Raw genomic sequence first — 22,441 nt, 5'->3', positions numbered from 1 at the left:
GTATTTTTCGATTCCCGTGTAGGGGCGGAGAAGAATACCCCTACTGCAGTGGCACTGCATGTCGTAAGAGGCGACTAATCAACAGCGGTTCGACTAGTAACCCAAATTATGTAGGACATTTAAGGTTTACAGTTTAAATTTTGTCTTGGTGCGATTTCTACGTGACCTGAGTGTTGACATTTAAAACCGCCGGATGGAAGAGCGGGCCGAATTCGCGGGCCTTATCAGAATCTTTCTTGAAAAATACTGTAAAAAAGACTAATAGCCTTCAATCATTTCCATCAAAGAAAAAGATGTTTGCTCGTCGTGACACTCAGAATCTTTTCAAATTTTTCTTTTTCCTTTTCATTCACGTTTGGGGAATCAAAGTTGAGCAATTTTCAAAATTATCAATGCTCACAATTTTTTTCGTAAAACTGGGATAATTTGATGCGACGCAATTTTACTATTCATGGTCGCTATTAAAGATGGAACCAAAACTCATTCCTAAACCGTTTGAGGTGAAAATTAGAACGCTTGCATTTCAAATTATTTCACAAATGTTGAGGTTAAAAAAATTTGGTGTTTGAGTGTGATAATCTTGAATTTTTTTAATGGCAACATAGGTCTCGTCTACTTACTAAACTTCTACAGGTCATAAATTTGGCTAGTTAAAATCTAAATCGAGGTGGCCATCTCTTTTACTAGCACTAAATCGATTAAGGATTTGAAATATAATCGTTACCAATTTACATTCAAACGCAACCTAGTTTTGTTTTGTACGTTGACAAATCAAATGAAGGACGACCTTTGAACTTGGTTTCCTTACAGCGAATTTTAATGGAATCCGTTTCGACTGCGAAAGAGAAATTCTTATTTACAATGGACAACAAATCAGGACGTCCTTTTTGTCATAATTCACATAAACAACACAATAGTTTACGTGGACTAGCTTCTAACAAATTGCGCTTTGGAGTCGAATTTTGGGATGGTGAAATACAGACTGGCCGAACACTTTTAGGAAACTTAGGAAATCCCGTAAGTAAACTTTTCACTATTTGGTCCTACTGTAGCGGCACAAATCACGAGCTCGAATATTGTATAGTTTTACTAACAGTTTTCTTTGTCGCAACTTCGTTTTAAACATGAACATAAATTAACTGTCTGTTTACTTTGTGGAACTGCGTCGATACGCGGTAAAGTTTTTTTATGGAATCTGCCGAATAGCGTTTTGGTACTGTCTTCTTAACTAACCGAATTAGTGAGGATTACGAAATTGTTCTTTTAACTCCTAGACAGGAATGCGGAAATATCCTTAGTGAGATTTTTACGAAAAACCGTTAATCTTGACCTTTAACATCACGTAACTTTTTGGATGTTGTTTTCAACCACAAAAGGATGCTTCTTGCAAAAATTCAGCTTTTCCCTATTTTTAGCTCATGTTTTAAGAATTAAAAAAATGTGCTATTGTTTGCGTTTGTCTGTCCGTCCGTCTGTCCGGACCCACTTCTGCCGTTTCGAAGTACTTCTAGGGGAATGGTTCTAGAGTCCTGGAATTTTTTGCAGTAGGCAGCCTATACCTTGAAGGTGTGCCAAACGGTCATCGAATTTCGCTGTCTAACCCCCCCCCCCACGAATTATTTCCTAAAATGCTGTTTTTGAAAGTAAAACGTGCATCACTTTTACATACGACAACTACTTGGTCTCAGATCAGATTTTGTATACCTACACATGTCTTTAGTGGTGCCCAGTTAAACTTTTGAAAATGGAGGGGGGGGGTAAACACATGTTCTACCCTAATGAAAGATCTCATCGAAATAAATTTGTTTGTACAAACTGTAACTTTCCCGTGCGACGTTGTTAGGATAATTCCCCTCGCTTTGCTTACTCTGCAACCCATAGCTTTATGACCAATTTTATTGAATTTAACACTTTCCATGGAATTTAGTATTCTTTTGAAAACGTTTGAAGCGCTTCGTCTTTTCTGCAAACGGTGTTTTTTTGTTGCGGCTCCTCCTCCTGACGCTTAGCAAAACGGGTTTCCTCCTTAACTATACCGAATGTTACTTTATCTAAATTCTGCAACGCTGTTATTAATGGCTCATATTTCTCAGATAACCAGTTAGCCAGATTAGTTACTAAGAGCGGGCAAATAAATCTACCGAGCGAGCGGGCGAACTATTAATCATTTTCTGTGTAACGCGCAGATACCACTAGCTGAAGAAATTGGTTTTTAGCGCTACCCACGAAAGTGGAGCGCTTATGTTTTGCTCGATGACCACGAAATGTATATCTTTGGTGACCTAATTATTTTTACCCAAAGGATCTCGGAATCGTTATGTATGCATGAATTTTCTTGAGAAACTCTACTACTCAATGCCCAAGAAGTGGTCTAGGTATGTGTATTTTTCGCTACCAACATATTTTTGGGCAAGTATGCACCAATTTTCTTGGTAGAAAGACCAAACTCAATTGCTCAATGTTCGATGCCAAGAAATGACACATTTATAAGTGTGATATTAAGCAATTTTCAAGAGCCGACAAAGCGGGTCCCAAAAATTCAGCCTCCTTGTCACGTACATATGACAAGCAGTAATTATTTATGAGAAGTATTGGAAGTATCTCAACAACGAATGCTCGGATCTTCTTAATAGTTTTTAATAGATTTGTCATCGAGTCTAGGACGACGTTGGAAACAAGTTGTCTGCCGTTAATATTAGTGCTTCAGAATAAGGATCATTATTACTAAAGCTATTCTCCAACAATGCAAGTAAGTTCTCTAAGTACAAATGTGTGACATTTATCAGTGTGCTGGGGGTCAGATCAGGGTTATTTTGTGATTTATGCGTTGATTCCTCACTTCTGCCGCTGGATTGGTCACTAGGTGGTTTTTTGGTACCTACTAGTATGTGCTTCAGTATATGCTTCGATAAGTCCGTCATGGCGGACGGTGTAATCGAGTGCGTAAACGCCCCTGCTATTTGTTCGGTCCGTAATAAAAATGCAACCAAAAAAAGGGTCAGGTGCATAAATTGTGAAAACGTTTACCATTGATAGCTGCGCAAAAAGCAAATTAAAGAATGTATCAGTGATTGATGCCGATAACATAAAGTGTTGTGTCAGTGCAACTGGTGTCAACATCTTGCCGAAAAAATCTGTAAGTGAGGTAGAGTACCTAAAACCTATTATCAATGACAAAAATACAATAATTGGCATATTAAATGACCAAATTAAGTTACTTGAGGAGAAATGTTTGAACAAACGTAATAATGCAGGTCAATCTGTATCTAACAATGTCCCGATAACGTCAATCGCCGCTCCGGACAGCATAACAAAATCGCCTCCTTCGTCAGAAAATGCCGCTGCATCCTCGAGAAATAAGAAATCAACCACTGGAAATTCACAGCAGAAGGGGACAACTGAGCGTCCAGCTCTTCCGGCCCATCCTGCTACCTCAGAAGGCTCTGACCAAAGCGAACCGTTAACTACCTGGTCCACAGTAGTGAAAAAGTCCAAAAAACCTAGGCAACAGGACAAAAACTTCATCTTCGGCACGAAGCAATGTCCAACCGATGGAAATCCTACCATAAGGGTTGCCCCGAAGAAAGCATATCTGTTTGTGTCTAGATTGCATACGGACACAACCAGGGAAAATCTGCAAAATTATCTTATAAATCAATTCCCGGAGGTCATCTGCGAGCCAGTAAAAAACCTATGAAACGCATTACGCGTCTTTTAAAGTTACAATTGACTTTCAAAATTTAGAAAAAGCAATGTCTGTGGAGCAATGGCCATATGGAAGCAGAGTTAGTCGTTTTTTTCTTCGGCGTACGCCACCCCCAACTGTTCCATAACACAAAATATACCTATCAAAGTTTGACAAGTTTAGGCTATCGCGTAAATTCTGTGGAAGCCATCAAAAAACAGGTGAAAACTGTGAACTAGTTGATGTGTGTGATGTATCAATGAACTGTCGATCACTGTCGGAGGATAAAGTCAATTACATTGCATATGAATACATATGCGACCAATATCATCTAAACTTTCTGTGTCTTACAGAAACCTGGTGCAACAACGATAACGTCGGAAATGTGTATTTCCCTGGTTTCAAAAAAGCATCACACTACTCCAGATCAACCCATAAAGGCGGTGGCGTGAGAATTTGGTGCCGTGAAAATGTCGACATAACCCCCATAAACCTACATTCGTACTGCATCGAAAAAACATTCGAAATATGTGGTATTGTATGGAATACAAAGACTGGCGTAAACGGAAACACCAAAATTATTATTCTATCATGTTACAGGTCGCCCACTGGCGATTTTAACGAATTCTATTTTAAACTAAATGCTGTGTTAAATAGTTTGTTCGATCAAAAGAGCCACTTTATATTATCAGGGGACTAACAGTAAAAAAGGGTGGGTGACCAATGAGGTGAGAGTTTCTGCTGCTAATTTGAAATCCCTATACGCGTTACAAAAAAAAATCCCATATTAAACATTCTACTTAAAGAAAAAGAAAGAACATTTGTCTCTTGTCTCTACTACACGTAAAACTAACATACAGCACAAAATTCTAAGCTCAGATAATATCGGCAAAAGTACGTGGTCGTTTATTAACAACAATAAGGTCCAAAAAGACACTCAAAACTATAAACTAATGGAAAATCGCGGTACATTGATGATCCCCTGGAGGTAGCCAATCTTTTTAATAACCATTTCAGAAACGCTCCCCTGGACACGATACACTCAATAAAAAATAACAACCCTAGCACTTTAAGCACTAATACTAACCAGAGAACAATGTATCTATACCCTTTCTGTGAACAGGAACTAATCCAGTTAATCAATAACAAAATAAAAAGCAAAAGATCGGCAGGACCTGACGACTCTCCTTGTTTTTTGGTTCGTATAATCTCTCACGTAATTGTGAGGCCCTTAACATATTTAATTAATTTATCCTTTTTAACTGGCGCGTTTCCAGAAGCCCTTAAACTGGCAAAAATTATCCCAGTTCACAAAAAGGGGAATAAATACACTCCAAACAATTTTAGACCTATCTCTATAACATCCGTCTTCTCAAAAATTTTTGAGTATTGCTTTTTGGATAGACTAGAAAGATTTATTGAAAAATGTAAAATATTAATACCTAACCAGTTTGGCTTTAGACCTAATAAATCCACAACTGATGCAATTCTTTTCTTCTACGATACAGTGCTTCAGTCGATAGGGAAAAAAGAACTGCCTATTGGGATATACTGCGATATCACTAAAGCATTTGACTGTGCCAACCATAATCTATTGTTACAGAAATTGTCTCGCTAGGGCGTCAGAGGCACTACCCTGAATTGGATAGAAAAGTTTCTAAAAAATCGAACGCAGTATGTCTCATTGCGACATAGTAATAAGGGATACACCACTAACGTTAATTCAGACATCATAAAGCTAAACGTGGGTACACCCCAAGGGAGCATTTTAGCACCGATCCTCTTTGCACTATTTACAAACGATGTTCTGAGCTGCATCCCGGTTGATGCAACTCTTTCACTATATGCGGACGACACGGCCGTGGTTGTTTCACACCCGGATGAAAATAAATCACGAGCAACATGTATATTAACAATTGAAAATTTATCTAGATGGTTTGAGAATAATCTATTATTCTTAAATCATAGCAAAACGAAATTTTTGCAATTTCACAATTATCAAAATACTAATACTCTCGACATTAATATTTCTGTTAATGATGCTAATTTAGAAAAATCAACGACAGTAAAGTTTCTGGGCGTCGTACTCGATGACACTCTAAGCTGGATATCCCACAACGAAAACTTAATTAAACAATTAAATACTGAATGTTATCGAGTACGCTACCTTAGGTACTATCTAGATGTGAAACAGCTTCGGATGTTCTACTTTGCCTGCATTGAATCGCGGCTCAGGTATGGTTTGTGCCTTTGGGGTCGGTCATCCACCTTCAATCAAGTTTTTGTCACACAGAAGAGAATCGTTAGATGCACATGTGGTGCAAACTATACACAACCCTGCAGACCGATCTTTACCAAGCTCCGTATACTCCCACTACCCTACTTATATATCCTGGAAGTGTGTAAAATTATATTTAAAAATAAACATCAACTTCCACATAATTGTGACATACACAAATACCACACAAGAAATACTAATGACCTCAGAGTACCACGAGGAAGAACTAATGTCAATCAGTCCAGTCCCTATATTATAGGAGCTAAAATTTTCAATAGCCTGCCATTTCCATTAAAACGACCAACAACTTCCATACGTTCAAACGTAATCTAGTCAGTTTCCTTTTAGACAAGATGTTCTATAACGTTGAAGAACTCTTAAATGATCCTGGTGCATCTCGGTACGTATCAAACCGTTAATTGTATTTATGTGTTTGTTTCATTGTTTTATTGTATGTTTGTACTTACTCATGTTTGACTCTGTCCTATACATCTCTATGTCGAAACAGGATAAATAAACATTATTATTATGATTATTTATTGATTTTCGTTGAAGGAGGAGAGCTGCGTTGTTGGATACCCGATGTAGTTGGGAGGTTAATTTTTTGACTTGTAGAAGATATTTGGTGAATTTCTTAGCTACGTGTCCTGTTTGCTTACAGATGGACTAATGTTGATGACTCGTTTGGTTGGTGATAATAGTCTACGACTAGCAAGGTTTTTGCCAGCTACAATGATAGTAGGGTGTCGATTAATGGGTTGGTCGATAAGCTCGGCTTAGTTTAGATATAATATAGATTCTGCTGTTAGATATCCTTGATACAAAGGAAAGGTTCTTGGGGCTATTTTTTGAACGGAATCATCGTAAAGCTTAAATTCACCCACTGCGTGATTAATAATTGCTTGGTATTTTTTGGATTTATGACTTATATGTCGGAATGTTTTTTGCGCTCAATGAGGGTTGGTGTTCCTTATTCGATTAGGATCAAGGCCTCAAGGGTCAACAATACGCTTTCATTAGATGACTTGCCAATCTGGCGCCTGTTCCTGCTTTCACGTTTTTTTGTCTCGATTGAAAAAATGGCCATTGTTGTACAGTTTCTACTTGTTTTGTTGCAATAGAAGAACTACCGCAATTACAGAACTGTTACACGGTTTAATCGTGTCGAATTTAACCCACGCTACATTTTTCTTATTGAAACTAAAACGAATCCGCTTAGTATAAATTAGAATAATAATTACGAAACAGCCTTGAAGAAATCAAAATTAATACAAAACAGTTTTGTTTAAACTTTCACTCTAAATTGCGAGCATTCGCTTCGGGTAGATTTGGGAAAATGGTCGGCTGTGAGTCACGTCGAAAATAATTTCATTTTAATGAGGCGGAAGTTCGTTACGCTATTAAACTTTCTTTTTAGTGCGAAATGAGGAGAGGCGAGATGCGCCGGATTTGAAAATAAACGTCGCCGGTCGAAGGCGCGCGTGCGTCGCAAACGTCAAAATCTACATCAGCTGGTACTAGACGTAGTTGTGTTGATGTTGTCAAACTCAGCTGTTATTGTTATTGCTTGATTTGTTTTCGTGGTGTTGGTGCAATGCCATTTATTTCGAAAGATTGGAGATCTCCGGGCGAAGCATGGGTTAAAACGCAAGAGGGATGGGAGAAGAAGAAGGTGCTCGAAAAGTGTAAAGCAATACGGTAAGCGGAAAACGGGAAATTCATAAATGCGATCGATGAAGCCCGTGCGCTTCTTTGTTCTTGACTTGCGTAAATTTTACTTTCAGCCTTTCATCTGCGGTGCCCGTCGGTTTTTTTCGCAATCGCGTTGCAAAATACACAGTCTGTTTACTAACATTACAGGATTACGCAAGTAGCTGCATTGTCTAGTGCTAGTCCTAGTGTACATATGCGGCTTCCTCCTTCGTGAAAGTTCAATATACTCTTTAAAAATAGATTTAATTACTACAAGCAACTTCAGATAATATAAATTTAGATTGCTACTAATTTTGAAACCTGCCGGAAATGTGTAGCGGCACAAGTACACATGTTATCAATCATAACGCGACCTTCATTTTCGGTAACAAAAATAACCAAATTGCGCGCAATTTTACTATTTGGGTTAATAAAAGTACTCATCAGAGCGTCACCGATAACGAAACTGCTCGATCCATCTCAAAAGTACCTGTCCTACTATTAGGTACTATTGTTTTGTAATATATGGCACTCAGTTTCATTCACATTGTTTTATGAACGTCTGCCCAAAACGTTTTTCATTGTATATTACGCAAAAAATCTTGCGAAAGTGTAATTAGAGTACATTGAACGAGTTCTCACGCAGTAAATGTAAATCAAAAGTTTAAATTGGGACTCAATCTGACCCAATTTTGGACGTAATGCTGCAATACATATATCGCTAAGATACAGGGGAAATTATAGGATTTTCTCAATTACATGCACGGTAATTGGAGCGTGAGCTTACAAAACAAGGAGTTCTTTTCTTGCTCGAAGTAGGCAGAATTGGAGAAATTCTACTTGTCTACTGGTTTCTATCTTTTTTTTTATAATGATGCAAGCAGTTGGATATTTCTTGTTTTTGGTACGAATTGGAATGATGAAAGCTCGGATGAAAGGCTCGCGATTATATCTTGAAAATGTAATATTGTACAGATTGTAAATAAACAAGGAAACAAAAATAAAAAGTATTTGATGGACTCTCAATATACGAAACCTATGTAAAGGTAGGATTTTACAAAAAACCGGGTGCCCCCAATTCTTGACAGAACAGCTTCCTGGCTCAAACCAGAGATTAAAAAAAAACGTGTTTGACAGTCTTACATCCTTTATGTTTAACGTCTTAACGAAATTAAAATAACCGTTGTGCCGCAAAAATATTTTTTCTGTGACGGGAAAAACTTTTTGACATTTTATCTCTGTTGATAGGTAATAAAATGTCACTTTTTATAAAATAATAATAATAATGACTTTATTTGGACACACTATGACAAATATATAAACAATACCAATATTACACATACAACTTGGCGTCCAAAAGGCGAAGTTCACTAAGAGGCATGCAGCCCTTCGTGCTCTTCCACTTAACCCGTTTAATAGCAAACTAAAATTAATAAAAAAATTTTGATGGTCTAAATTAACAAGAAAAAAAATACACAAATAAAATTTAGAAACAGAGTAACTTGAAAGTAGATTAGTAACTAAGATGTTAAAAAATCGTGGTAAACTTTTTGTTTAAATTTAGATGGTGTTAATTGTTTAACGTTCGACGAAAGTGAGTTATAGATCTTGGCTATATTGTATGAAAATGATTTTTTAAATAGTTGTATGGTTAGGAATGGTAATCAAATCTTTCCGACGAACATTAATATTATGAACATCTGTTCGAAATGTAATTTTATTATATAAATAAGGTGGTGATTTAAACAAGATAATTTTGTGAAATGCAGTGGCAGAGTAGAGAAGTCGATTTTTTTCCATGTTTAGCCATGGCATACACTTTAACTTGTGAGAAACCCTTTCAAACCTCCTAATTCCGTAAATTAAACGAACACATGAATTTTGAATAATCTGTATTCTTCTTTCAAGAAATTTAGAAAGACAAGGGCCATACACTGCGCTACAAAATGAAAAATGGGATAGCACGAGTGATCGACAGAGCATAATTTTTGAAGAGCGAGAAAGTAAGCCTTTAATTCGATGTATATATCTAAGGCTAGCAAACGCCCGTTGTGAACAATTTTTGATATGCGTTTGATAATTGAAATTGACGTTTAAGCTTAGCCCGAGATTTTTGGCTTCCTGAACAAAAATTTTTTATTTCCGATTCTTATATCTAAGAGTGAGGAAACTTCGGCACGAGTAGCTGTGTTGTGTGATGCACCAAATAATAGCAACTTACATTTACTGGGGTTAATATGTAATGAATGTTGTTCAGCGTAATTTAGGAAAGTATTTAAATCTTCGTTTATTTCACCGTTTGCCTTCTCAACTTCAGTTTTAGAAAATGCATAATATAACTGCGTATCATCAGCGTACAGGTGGTAATTGCAATATTTTAATTTGTTTATAATATTAGCAGTATATATTGAAAAAAGCAGAGGCCCTAAAATAGAACCCTGGGGAACGCCACATCGCAAATTAATCATTGTTGAAGTCTTCCCATTAATGTCAACTAATTGGCTCCTGTTTTTTAAATAATGAAGGAGAAGTGTAATAGAATTCGGGCCAAAGCCAATATAATGTAGTATTGCCAACAAAATATCATGATCAATCGTATCAAACGCTTTGGAGAAGTCCAATAATATTAAGACTACAAACTTGTACTCGTTGACAGCAGACAAAATGTCGTCATGAACTTTAAGTAATGCCGTTTCGCAACTGTATCCCCTTCTAAAGCCAGATTGATGTTCGGGAAGAATACGTGATAATTCTAGGAAATTCTGAATTTGATTAAATAACACTTTTTCAAGCACCTTAGAGACTAAGGGTAAAATACTGATGGGTCTTAAATCTGAATACGCTTTAGGAGAGGAAATTTTTGGAATCGGGCGCACTATTGACGTTTTCCATAGATCTGGATAATCGCAACGTTCAATGCAAACATTTACTAAATGTGTGACAACAGGTATAATACTTGGACAACATAACTTAATCATTTGTAGTGAAATATGATCAATCCCGCATGAGTTTGATTGAAATTGGGTAATAATTTCAACGACGTCTTTGGTGTCGATCGTACGAAAGGTAAAATTTTGGATCTCGTGTACAAAGAAGTTAGATTCATAAAACTGTATTAAATTCGAACTAGTAGATTTACTTAAAGACAAATTAGAGGCAAAATACTGATTAACAGCATTAGCGTCTGTTGAATGAGAAGGTAATTTGTTTCGAAAGCTATTGTGACCTACACCAAGATCCGACAATTTTTTATTTACTGCTATTAGATTGGTATTTAACACTATGCTCCATGAACGCACGTTTTCCCTTAAAATTGCGTTGTTGGCATAATTTCTCAAGATTTTATAGTAATTCCAATGACTATCCAATTTTGATGCACAAAACTTCCTAAAGGCATTGTCACGCAATCTTATATCAGCAATCGTACATTATTGGTTAACCACGGAGCTTTTGGTTTCGTTACCCGGCATTCCCGCAAGGGAGCGTGTTTATCAAATAAAAGAAGTATACCTACTATTGTTAAAATATAAAATCTTATCATTTAAGTTATAAATGCTGTATAAGTGATGCCAATTAATGCTTACCAAATCATGTGTGAACATTTCTGTATTGATTGACCTGAAAGATCTATACTTTAAAAAGGTACGTTTTCTGAAAGAGGACATTAAATTTAACTGAATAAAAATGATACCATGATCAGAGATAGAATGATTAAGATCCACAGAAGAAGATTTGATTAAATTAGTGTCCGATGTTATAGTACATGATCTATAAGGGTGCTACTTGAACTAGAAATCCTCGTTGGCATATTGATAACTTGGGTGATACCAAAACTATATAGCATATCAACATATTGTTGCACTCCAGGTTTACTTAAATTCATCAGATCAAAGTTAAAATCTCCTCCACAAACAATTTTATCAGAAATCAATAGCAAATCCGAGTACAGAAGTTCAAAATCGTTTACAAATCCCGAGTAGTTGTGAAGTGAAGGTGACCGATAAACTACCAAAAACTCCTCCCCCTCTCGAATTCCTATCATTTCGAACAATGTTGTAGGTATCTGAAAATAAGACTGAACTATCAGGAATATGTTTTCCTAACCACGTCTCAGAAATTGCCAACAGATCGATATCAAAGTTACGAAAATAATCGGTGAAAGTAATATAATTTATAATATAAAATCAGAAGCGAATGTTCCGAGAGATAATAATATAGGGGTTCCTTAGTTCTATTTTTGTACGCACAACAAAATGAACTGCAAGTAATGCACCGAATTAGAATTAAGACTCATAGATCCCTATAAGAGGGTAATAGGACAAACACTTTTATTTAGTGCAATATAAATTTAGAAGTACACTAATGGTGGAAAACTTACTCTATGCTAGAAAATGACTTATTTACTGATAGAATGTAATAATGAATACACCCAGTAGAAAAGTAGAATGAGTTAGAATAAAGAAATAATTAGTTCAACCCGACTGGTTATGTCTAAATGCTTTTTTATAATCTGTTACTTTGTTGATGGGCGCCATCCGGATAATTAACAAGATAAAATTCTACTAAATAAACGAAATTTTTGAGCAGCCCCTTGAACACAGAAATGCGGCTTTGCATTCAGCCCAGCTTTACTGACGAAATCCAAAGCCTTCTGTGAACAAAGAGCTAGGGTTGTTGTGGTTCTGTAAATCAAAAAAAATGTTCAGGGAATATTTTACCTAAACGAGGCAAATAATGTAACAATTCACCAGAATAATTAGTGTTGTTTCCATCCATGCATTGGTCAAAAAGGTTTCCTTGTGATAGACTAAGCTTTCTCATTTTCAAGACTGAGAACTTTGCAACACCCTATATAACTTTTTCGAACATTTGTTGCCTATTAGCAAAAATTGAGGTGTTTTTATTCCCATCCTGAAAATAACTAGTCTCTATCTTCATCAAATTCTTTGCGTTTCGCAAAGTGTGTAAATAAAAAGCCTGGAAGCCGGCCTCCCTCATTACAGACCTCTTTTATTGCAGAAGAGACATCTTGAGAACCGATATCTTGATTAGCGTAGAGTTTTTGTAACACATGCGCTAGTTATCGTTCTGTATTTCTTTCTAGGTCCACTCATTTGCAGAGTCAATTTTAAGGGGTACGATGCAAGATTTTTTAGGTTACCACGCTTGAAAAAGGCCAGTCCCTTTTTTAGCCCTTTTAAGTCGTAAACATGCAGGGTGCTAATTAATTGAGCGCCGATAATGCAGGGTGTGAATCTTCGGGTGATTTTAAGGGGAAAGTTTATATCAAACATAAGTATATCCTAAACCCCTTAGTTTTTGAGCTACAGGGTGTTATCAAAAAAGAGTGTTTTTTATCATAATTTTTTATCACCCTTAGATATTTTTATGAAATTTTGTGCATTAAGGAGCATTTTTTGACGTAAAAGAACTGACAATTTTTGAAGAAAAAAATGGTACGCCACTGATTTTTATGAAACCGAAACTATTTTTGAAATCCTCATTTATTTTGGAGCAAATATGGTCCCTCGACTTACTTTCGTACGACGTACAGTTTTCGCGTAAAAAATAACAAATCAAAAATTTTTCTTGAGACTGTTTTTCATATTTTATTAAAATTTAGTTGAATTTTTCCTATTGCATATTCGTAATGATGGTAAAATAAGCTTTTAATCGATGTCTCGCAAGGCCTATGTTGCCATTTAGAAAAAAACAAATGGTGGCCGTGTCTTTTCATGATAGAATATGCACAAACACATCTTATTTAAGTCGTAAAACATTCAAACCGATATCTCCAACCGTTTCACACCAGTGCTCTGATTTCATCTTTCTTAGCCACTCTGTATATTTTCCACATCCATCTTGCTCGCCGGTCGCTTGAAGAATATAAAACTTTATTCTCACAGCTACTGGCACAGTGTAAGAATAGAATTACACTTTGCTATTTGCTAGCATCCAGGTCCAATGTTTTTTGTGCGATGGATCGAGGTTTCTTAAAGCAAACACATTTTATGCTTCAGTTTTGTTATGAATTGCATTTTTGGATTCTACGTGAAATTTCAGTTCTTTTGATTCCCCCATGTCGATATCTACAATTTATGGTTTTTCAGTTATTTATTAGTTATTACTTTAAGGAAAAAAATGGCGGATGCAGACGGTACCTTGAAAATTGATTACTTGAAAGCGGTTGTATTTATGGTAACCCATTTTTACCATGAAAAATAAATTTGCCACATAAGTGTACATGTACATGTTTCCTGGAACATATCCAAACGATGTCCAAAACTTTCCGCACATTTGCAAATGTTGGGGGTGGCGCCATACTTGTTCATTTAACTCACCCTGCAAACTATCGAAACGGTTTCTAGTACTTTGTGATACCTTTTATGGGATATAAAAATTTTCCGTCTTGTATGACTTTCGGTTATACTGGAAATAGGTGTTACTTGGAAAAATATTTAAAATATTTATTTTTTTATCTCTATCCTAAATTTTAACGCTTGTTTTAATAATAAACATTACGGTACCGACACAATAGTTATTTACACAAAAGTCCGGAAAATGACACATTACTGTCGAGGAAACATTGAAATGCGAGGCCTTTGGGGCCGAGTACTTTAATTTCCGAGTCAAGCAATGTCATTTTACTGACGAGTTTTGTATTAAATTTTACCGGAAATTGTCTGTTAATATAAAATTTCAATTTTTATATAGAACTTTTGATTAATGTCAATCTGTTAGTGATTACGGGAGTGATTATAGACAGTAATGTCACAGATGCAGCCGGTAAAGTGACGGTGCGGCCGGTAAAGTGACAGGTGCGGCCAGTAAAGTGACAAGCGGTAGGAAACGTAGTCTGTTCTGCCACTGTCATGGAAACTAAAATTTCCGGACATAAAGTAGGCACGAAAATGAAGGTTTCAGGACGATTTTGGGTAAACGTTCTAATTTAAAAAAAATATTGAGAAGAAATTAACCAAATCGCGTGTAGTTTTATTGATTCACTTAATAAAAATCATCTTTCAATCTTTCTAGACCTACAATTACCACTATTCTGGTAGGTATTTGAAACTGCTCCTAATTATACAGATACACCTCAAGTATTACTTCTATTTGGCAATCATAGTTTCATTCACTTTGGTTTTATGGACGTCTGCTCAACTTTTCTAATGCGATTGTATAATCTTAATATTGCACAAGAAGATTGTAGCGACATTGTTTGCCTGTAATTACACAATTTGCTCGTAATTAGAGTAATTCAGCGTAATTTCCTTGAATGACACACGACGAAATGGGGATTTTCAGTGAATCGCAGTACATATAATTAAAAAATTTTAATTGGCAAGTGCTGTAACTAACCCAAGTAGGAACGTGATTCTGCATTGGGCAACGAGTTACGTAGTCCTACTTGTTTCTACCCCGGATATTCTTATATAGGGTAAACCGACGGTCATAGGGACAATAATATCATCCTTACATTTTATAGAATATTAGTATTATAGTGCCACTTCACAGCCACGGAAATTTTCTCTTCTAAAATTCATTCCTATAAATTTCTCTAGGCTTATTTCCATTCTAGAATATCAAGTTTCTGGAATATTCACCACCAAGGTAAAGATAAAAGACTCCCTGGAGGCGCGAAATCCCGCAGACGGCTAAAGCTCGATGCTCAGTCTCCTGAAGCGTAATCCAAATTTTGAATCACTTTTAGTCATAGAAATCGTTCTCAGGGAAATCATAGGATTTTCACAATGCAGGTGCACTTTTTATACACGATCCAGAATAATTGATTCTTCGAATGAACCTTGAGACGGAAAATGCCGCAGGTGGCCAATTTTCCGTGTCATCGGGTTTTCACGTGAGCAAATTTATTTAGGGTATGTTTTCTTAGGATATGCTAGGATCCATATTCCGAAAGCGAGTTTTTGGGAGCCAATTACGTTATTTTTAAACAAATTCCTTCACAAATTCTCTTGGAGATATTGACATTTTATCTCTGTTGACAGGTAATAACAAAATGTCACTTTTTAAAAAATGAGAAGCGAATGTTCCGGGAGATAATATTCTAGGGGTGAATTTCCGATGGAATATCTCCAGGAGAATTTTTCTGAATTTCAGGGGTAATTGCTGTAAGTGAAGGAATACCATATTTACTCCAAAATAAACGGGGATTTCAAAAATAGTTTTGGTTTCATAAAAATCAGTGGCGTACCATTTTTTTCTTCAAAAATTGTCTGTTCAAACCGTGTACGGACGTCACTGGTGAAAATTTAAACAAATCTTTTACGTCAAAAAATGCTCCTTAACGCACAAAATTTCATAAAAATATCTAAGATAAAAAATGATGATAAAAACACTCTTTTTTGATAACACGCTGTAGCTCAAAAACTAAGAGGTTTAGGATATACTTATGTTGATATAAACTTTTCCCCTTAAAATCACCCAAAGATTCACACCCTGCATTATCGGCGCTCAATTAATTAACACCTTGCATGTTTACCATTTAAAAGGGCTAAAAAAAGGGACTGGCCATTTTCAAGCGTGGTAACCTAAAAAATCTTGTACCCCTTAAAATTGACTCTGGAAATGAGTGGACTTAGAAAGAAATGCAGAACGATAACTAGCGCCTGTATTATAACAACTCGACGCTAATCGAGATATCGCGGGCGGCATTCATTGAACCTAATGTGACCTTCGGTTCTCAAAATGTCTCTTCTGCAATAAAAGAGGTCTGTAATGAGGGAGGCCGGCTTCCAGGCTTTTTATCTACACACTATGCGAAACGCACTAAATTTGATGAAGATAGAGACTAATTCTTTTCAGGATGGGAATAAAAACATCCAATTTCTGCTACTAGGCAACAAATGGTCAAAAAAGTTATACAGGGTGCTGCAAAGTTCTCAGTCTTGAAAATGAGCAAGCCTAATCTGTCACAAGGAGACCTTTTTGACCAATAGATGGATGGAAACAACACCAATTATTCTGGTGTAATTGTTACATTATTTGCCTCGTTTAGGTAAAATATTCCCTGAAATTTATTTTTCATTTACAGGACCACAACAACCCTAGCTCTTTGTTCACAGAAGGCTTGGGATTTCGTCAGTAAAGCTGGGCTGAATGCAAAGCCGCATTTGTGTGTTCAAGGGGTTGCTCAAAAATTTCAGTTATTTAGTAGAATTTTAACTTGTTAATTTTCCGGTGAGTGCCCATCAACAAAGTAACAGATTATAAAAAAGCATTTAGACAGAACCAGTCGGGTTGAACTAATTATGTCTTTATTCTAACCCATTCTACTTTTCTACTGGGTGTATTCATTACTACATTGTATCAGTAAATAAGTCATTTTCTTGCATAGAGTAAGTTTTCCATCATTAGTGTACGTCTTAATTCTAATTCGGTGCATTACTTGGAGTTAATTTTGTTGTGCGGACAAAAATAGAACTAGGGGAAATTTTCCGAGTTCGACGAAAGTATTGCGCATATTTACTAAAAATATTTGTTCTTTTTTTTGTTAATGTACGGGCAATAACGTCTCGTTTTTCTAAAAATTTACCAAATTTGTGTGTGTAGCTATGTTAATTAATCTTTAAAAATAGAATAAGTAGGTACGTTGCTTTGTTTTTAACTGTTCCCTAGAAATGCAACCCACTCATTCGCCCATTAAACGAAACTGTCGCTTCTTCGTCCGTCCGCCCGGATTCTTTATACGTTCAAGTAATGCCACAAAATTGAAACAAAGTTGCTGTTTGTCTGTCATTATGCAAGTTTTGGGTTTTTGAATGGCATATCCACATAAAACTATTCCAATGTCTTTACATCCAAACGCGTAGCTGGTTTATTGGCGTAGACTATGCCTCCAAAAAACCCCCAAATAAAATAATCCAAATGTGTCAAATCGCACTAACGATTCGACCAATTGACGGGTCCATTTCTTGAAATAAAGCGATTACGCATTGCTGAATTTGACGGCTCGTATGAAAATTGGGGTTTAGAAATTCATTTGAATGCATAATAAATGCAAACAGTTCGATTTCATCCATTCATAAACTTTAATACCTCAAGACTTTATTTAAGGGTGCGGCAGCTGATTTAATTAAAGCACTGCTACTGTGCTCTGACAACTATGACATTGCATTGACCACGCGCTATCTCAATTGACGTAGTCTTATTTTTAACATTAAAACGAAAACATTTCTAAAAGGAAAGCCAAATCCGGAAATACAAATTTAAGTAAAACAAACCAACTCTGTTTATTCGTAAAAAAACAAGGTAAAACATTTACATACACGGTGGCCCAACCTTATTAAAGGTGCTGACATCAAAGTAACGTCCACGTGAATTACATAAATTAAAGATATGAACAAAATCTCTGCAAAAATAGATTCCTGCCATTTCTCATGCAAGTTTCTCCATTTTAGGGAACAAGGATCAATTGAAGAGACTGATGACGGAGACTCATCGGTACAGCCACACTGCCAAATTACAATAAAGTGCACTAGAGAGGTAAGTTTAATGTTCACTTGTGAGAGTGAGAAAGCTAACATCCGCGCGAAATCAGATTGCAGGCTTTAACGAATTGGACGAGGCAGTGAAACAATTAGACTTTCGAAGTGCGGTACACGACGTTCGTAGATTTAATTACATATGCGCTTTCCTAGAGTTACTAGTCGGTCAACAAATGATAACTTTATCAGGCTGTGCCCAAAAGGCCCTACTTTCGATGTTAGAAGAGGTGGCAGCTCACGCGATCGCAATACAACACAATCCGCGCGGTTTACGAAAACTGATAGCGAACCTTCGCGCGTTGAGGTCCGCCGAAAGGGCTGCGTGCTGGGGAGGGCCTCTGGGCTCGCAGCTACTCTGGCATCAGCACGCGGCCACAATCGAACGTATACTATCGATGGCAGCTAACATGCAAATTCGCGAGCCGAGCCCCGAAATGAACCCCAAATTATTGCAGCTTCCGGAAGAATGCCTTCGAGAGGTCATCTTGAGACTGTCGGACCATCGAGACTTGACCGCCAGCTCGCAAGCGTCAAATCAGTTGGCGGTGCTCGTCGATGAGCAACGCGTTTGGAGGGAGCTTTGTAGGTTTCATTTTACTAATCAACAGATGGATATGGTTGTTGATCCGGAGAAAAAAATTGATTGGAAGCAAAGCTATCACTCTTTGAAAAGGTAATTATTATTTGCAAAAGTGGGTAATTATAACATTTAACGATTGGTGAGTAGTTCTAAAAAGGTATACTAAATCCCTTCAGTATAATTGGTTTGTCCGGATTCCTGTTTCAAATCCTATTAGTCTAACCTCTTGACTTACAACGGTAGGCAGTGCATCATACAATGAACCTGTGCAAGTCAATTGGGATTGTTCCGCGGGGTGTGGCAATAAAGTTAGTCTAAATTTGTAAGAAATTCGGAGTTTTTGTGCCCTTTGAGCTATTTTCACTTTCAGATTTTAGGTAAATCCCATGTTTTAGACATACATAAAAATGGTAGAAAAAGTTGAAGGAGGTCAAGACGAGGTCACAGACGAATACAGAATCAAATATAAAAAATTGCATCAATATCTGTGAAGTTAAACGAGTAGCTTGAATGACGGAGGCCAAGGCAAACAATTTGATGGTTTGTTTTGATCTCTTTACACTCTTGGAAGAAAATGAAGCAGCTGAAGCACAATAACTAAAGAAACTGTCGAATCCGAAGAATCATAAGGGTCGTACCTGGATCGTTCAAGGTCGCTCACCAACTGACTGTCACCTTGGAAGGTAGGTAAAGGTAAAGATCAAAGGTCACCCACCGCATTCGTAACCTTGGAAAGTGGATCAAAGATTGCTTGTGGTGTGGTGATCTTCGAAATTAAGGCAGTGTAAGGTTCAACGGTTGCTCACCGTTCAAAGTCTAAGGGTTGGTGGCTGTTCAAAGTCCAAAGTTTGCTTCCCGTTCAAAGTCCAAAGGTCGGTCGCTGTTCAAAGTCAAACGTTTGCGATATTCATTTACTAGATGACTCAAAATGTATTTCTATGATTTATTATGCGAGGTCAATAGCAAATGAAAACTTAGATATCATATAAGGATACTTAATGTATTGCAGCTCAATGTATTGAAACGGCAAAAGATGATGATGAAGTCCAGGAGATCGAGGAAGTTGAAGAAGCTTGGAAAGCATTTAAAAGAGCCAAGGGAAAAATCAAATCAAAAATTAATTGTTGTTAAGGGGTGTGAGAAACCCAAAGAAGGCGAGAAAAGTAATGGAATATGCCATTGTAAACCGAAAAATAAGAAAAAAATGGCGCGAAGAAAATTAGGACTTCGATAATGCTGAGGAAAACGGAATAATCAATGAAGATATAGGCAAGTAAGTAAGCTGAAGCAGTAAAAAGGGCGAAGAATCTGCAAGAATCGGAAGTCCCGAAGACAATGAAAAGGTGGTTGTTTCCAAGGAAATTCTGGAAGCTAAGGTAGGTGAGATAAAAAATGACAAAGAACTCAAAGAAGAAACAAAGATGCTGAAGAATCTAAAGATTCAAATGAACTAAAGCTATTTATAGGGAAGCAGAGACATTAAGGTGAACGGAAAGTCGGCTGAAGTTATTGGCCGCCTCTAAGACTAAGCCGAATTAAATGGATCCCAAGTCCCAAAAGCATTGGTGACTTGATGAAAACCGTTGAAATCGAAAAAGCAGAAGAAGACGGAATACCGGAGGACTACAAGAAATCAAAGGAAGTCAAAATAACACAAAAGGACCAACAAAGGATGCAAGAGGAATGACGGAAACTGTCAAAGAAGAAGATGTATGAAACAATGCCGAGCAAGTCGCAATAATCAAGCAAGCAAGTTTAGGAAAACGAGGAGTGAACGGTCAAAATGCTCCTGAAACTGGGAAAGGCGAAGAAGTTGCGAAATGACCTAAATGCAAAGGAGTCAAGGGAGTTAAGTTAAGGATGCAAGCACATTGACCAAGTCAGAGAAATCAAACAAGGCAAGGAAGCCAAAATAAAAAGTAGTAAAGAAAGCTGAAGGCAAGAGAGAATTCCAACGGAAAAAGAGCGCTACGAAAATCGTGGAATCAAATGAACTTAAAGAGTTAAAGAAGCAAAAGCGTCAAACGGTTCCAGTAATTTGTATTAAGGTGGACCTTGTTTTGAAACGGAAGCAATCGAGAGCCTTCCTGGTCGAGGAAGTTTGAAATGCCAAGGGTGCCGTAAACCTTGAAAAGTTTGTGGAGTCGTGGAGTCTAGAGAGGTCAAACAACGAAGATGGCAAAAAGGTCAATGAAACCGAGCAAGCTGAAGATCTCGAAAGGGCCGAAGCAAACTAGAAAAAAGAAGAAAAAACTGGAGGAAGTCATGAAACTTTCGAAATAAAATCGGAAGAACGCAATAGCAAAAGAATTTAAAGGTTTTAGAAACTTCGAGTACAATATTAGATGGACGAAGCAACCGAAGAATCCGCAAAATCTAAAGAAATGGAAACGCGGCGAGTCTAAAGAGAAAGAGACTAAAGACGGAACAAAAATTCGAAAAAACAAAGATGATGAAGAAGTGGATGCTCAGGAAAGCGAAGAAGTTTAACATGCTTGAAGAGTGTCTGAAGGAACTGAGGGAGAATAGGAAAACTAAGAATTCTAGGAAGTTTGAGGCGTCAGGGAAGCTAAAGAAAAAAATGTCGAAGATGGTGAAAAATGCGACAGTGCATAAGAATTTGAGATAATGACGGAGGGATAGCAAAACGGGCAAGCTTGGGGAGCCAAAGGACCAAAGCGATTGCAAGAGTTGGAAAAGCAGAAAATATGAATAAACTGAGAAAGCGGAAGAACGCGAATATGTTGTAAAAGCCGTATTAATCCAAGAACGTGAAGATGTCAAAAATGACAAGGAAAACAAGAACGTCGAAGAAGCTGACGCAATCGAAGAATCTGATAGAATAAGTTGAGCAAGAGGCGAGGAAGCAAAGCGAGTGGAGCCGAACAGGTAAGCTGAAGATAGTAATAAAACAGGCAAGCATGTCAAAGAAAAATTGGGCAGCAGAGAGAAACAACGAAAACATGTTTTTCAGGTAAACCAAGAGTTCAAAATGTTTCATTTGGGATCTACGCCTCCAAATGTCACAAACTTTGGGTTTCTTAATTTTTTTCTCAGTAATCATAATGAATAGAAGGCATTTGTGAGCTTCTGGTTGACCTGCTCTCAAATCCACAGTTTCTCCTTTGCTTTTCAAGTGAGCCAGGATGTGAACTAACAAGGTTTTTGAATCTGAATCTTGCCTACTCTTGATTGTATAATGTGTTGCCTGCCAAAGCATTTGTTTAAGCTAAAAAAACTGGAGACGAGCATATTTACTTTTTTCCAGAACATTTGGTTTACGCGAAGACAGACAATACGCGGAAACATTATCATTATGCCGTCACTGCCGCTGCTTATTTTGGCGTTCGCTGGGTCACCCTTGCATTGCCGACCAGTGTCCCGAATTTCGAGCGAGGGTGCAAGAAGCGGGCGGCCTCCTACCGCCCAGTCCGGTACCGCCGTCGGCGTTTCTCAAGTTCTTTTCCTTGTAGTTGTGTTTGTTGTTTGTGCTTAGGTTGCATTTTGTGATATTTTATCTTATACATATTGTACTAATGTGTTAGTGGGCTGCTATTTAAAAAAAAGAAATACTCTAGTTCTATAAAAAGGATAGTAATAAAAGACTAAATAAAATATTTTTAATTACCACAAGGGGTTGTTTGATTGCCGCGCTCATTCTATTGATTAATTGTAACCATAGTAACGGTGTAGGTACATAA

At 37.0% G+C, this 22,441-nt stretch overlaps 1 protein-coding gene and 1 long non-coding RNA gene across 2 annotated transcripts; both read left to right on the top strand.

Moving 5' to 3' along the window:
* Positions 1-30: 30 nt before the first annotated feature.
* LOC116182846 lies at positions 31-5,936 on the top strand. Its single transcript, XR_004147627.1, has 2 exons — positions 31-4,223; positions 4,286-5,936. It is a non-coding gene; the product is annotated as an uncharacterized LOC116182846 (long non-coding RNA).
* Positions 5,937-7,380: 1,444 nt separating this feature from the next.
* LOC116182844 (F-box only protein 25) lies at positions 7,381-22,373 on the top strand. Its single transcript, XM_031503396.1, has 4 exons — positions 7,381-7,661; positions 18,074-18,158; positions 18,214-18,833; positions 22,009-22,373. Exons 1-4 carry the CDS (start codon positions 7,558-7,560, stop codon positions 22,211-22,213), a joined length of 1,014 nt encoding a protein of 337 aa, XP_031359256.1. The 5' UTR covers positions 7,381-7,557; the 3' UTR covers positions 22,214-22,373.
* The last annotated feature ends 68 nt before the right edge of the window (positions 22,374-22,441 follow it).

This window comes from Photinus pyralis, unplaced genomic scaffold (genome assembly GCF_008802855.1).
Source record: "Photinus pyralis isolate 1611_PpyrPB1 unplaced genomic scaffold, Ppyr1.3 Ppyr1.4_unclustered_Scaffold778, whole genome shotgun sequence".
Taxonomy (NCBI): Eukaryota; Metazoa; Arthropoda; class Insecta; order Coleoptera; family Lampyridae; genus Photinus; species Photinus pyralis.
This window is presented reverse-complemented; position numbering and strand designations above follow the sequence as displayed.